This window comes from Octopus bimaculoides, chromosome 3 (assembly GCF_001194135.2).
Source record: "Octopus bimaculoides isolate UCB-OBI-ISO-001 chromosome 3, ASM119413v2, whole genome shotgun sequence".
In the NCBI taxonomy this organism is placed as follows: domain Eukaryota; kingdom Metazoa; phylum Mollusca; class Cephalopoda; order Octopoda; family Octopodidae; genus Octopus; species Octopus bimaculoides.
In genome coordinates this window covers 46,757,651-46,758,863 of record NC_068983.1, presented here as the reverse complement: position 1 = coordinate 46,758,863, position 1,213 = coordinate 46,757,651, and the positions used below count along the sequence as shown (strand labels likewise).

At 32.7% G+C, this 1,213-nt stretch overlaps 1 protein-coding gene across 1 annotated transcript in view; it reads right to left on the bottom strand.

Annotated features, from left to right (window-relative positions):
• Nucleotides 1-1,213, bottom strand: part of LOC106875605 (telomerase protein component 1) — a 214,501-nt gene that overhangs the window by 136,561 nt on the left and 76,727 nt on the right. The window contains exon 28 of the mRNA XM_052966744.1: nt 470-614. Coding sequence (XP_052822704.1) covers nt 470-614 — 145 coding nt within the window. The remainder of the gene's footprint in view (nt 1-469; nt 615-1,213) is intronic.

The following is a 1,213-nucleotide window of genomic DNA, read 5'->3' as shown; positions in this document are numbered from 1 at the left end:
ATATATATATATATATATATATAGGTAAATGGAGTTAAACGCAGGTGTTATTCAAGTTCTTTTACTTCCGACATATGTTTCAAAGACAACATTGGTATTATTCCAAAGGAATAAAATGGTATAAAATAATGTAATCTTCTCATCAGGGAAAGAAAGAAAGAAACCAATCTCATCATTTGAACAGAATGTGATGGATGTGTATAATGATGAACAGAACGCTATAAAGTTTTTTTTAAAAACCGTGTGTGCGCGCTTGCGTGTGTGCATGTGGATGTGTGGTGTATACATGTATTTGTTCTGAATTTACTCTCTAAAATACTGAAGTATAAAACTATTGCTCGCAGACGTTTTTATAAAAATTAATCAATTTTGAGAAAGGCCACCAGAGACTGTGCTTGAAAGAAATGTCATAAGATAAATAAGTTGTTCGTTCAATAAATGGTTATATATTTACTAAGGACAAGTTTACCTCTGGGATTTCAGTCAACCAAGTCAAATTCTGAGGCTGATAGATGCTATCAAACAGATCGAGTCCATCAATAAAGACAAGAATCTTCCCATTAGCTGAATGACGACACTGGGTGAGCATTTGTGAAAATGTTCTCAGAATGTTTCTGTAAAATAAAGATCATTCAAATAATTTCAGTTTATCAAAGAAGATTAGTTTAGTCAAAGAATATATTTCTTTTTAAAGAAACTGTCATTAGAATATTTCCGTAAAGCAAATACACAGACTGATCAAAATGTATCGGGACTGATACTAAAAAACAGAAAACTACAACACATATAAATTTGACATTTCATTTGCTTTGGAGTAGACCCCTTCTAAATCTACACACTTTATCCAACATCCTTTCCTCTGATGGAAGCATTCCTGGAACTCCTTTTTTTCTTGGATAGCAAACAGCTACCTTGTCACATTCTCTTGGATTTACTCTTTTACTTGTTTTAGTCATTTGACTGTGGCCTTGCTGGAGCACCGCCTTTAGTCGAGCAAATCGACCCCAGGACTTATTCTTTGTAAGCCTAGTACTTATTCTATCAGCTCCCTTTTGCTGAACCGCTTAGTTACTGAGATATAAACACAGACATCAAGCGATGTTGGGGGGGGCAAACACAGACACACAAACATATACACACACATACATATATATATATACATATATATATACATATATATATATATATATATATATATATATATATATATATA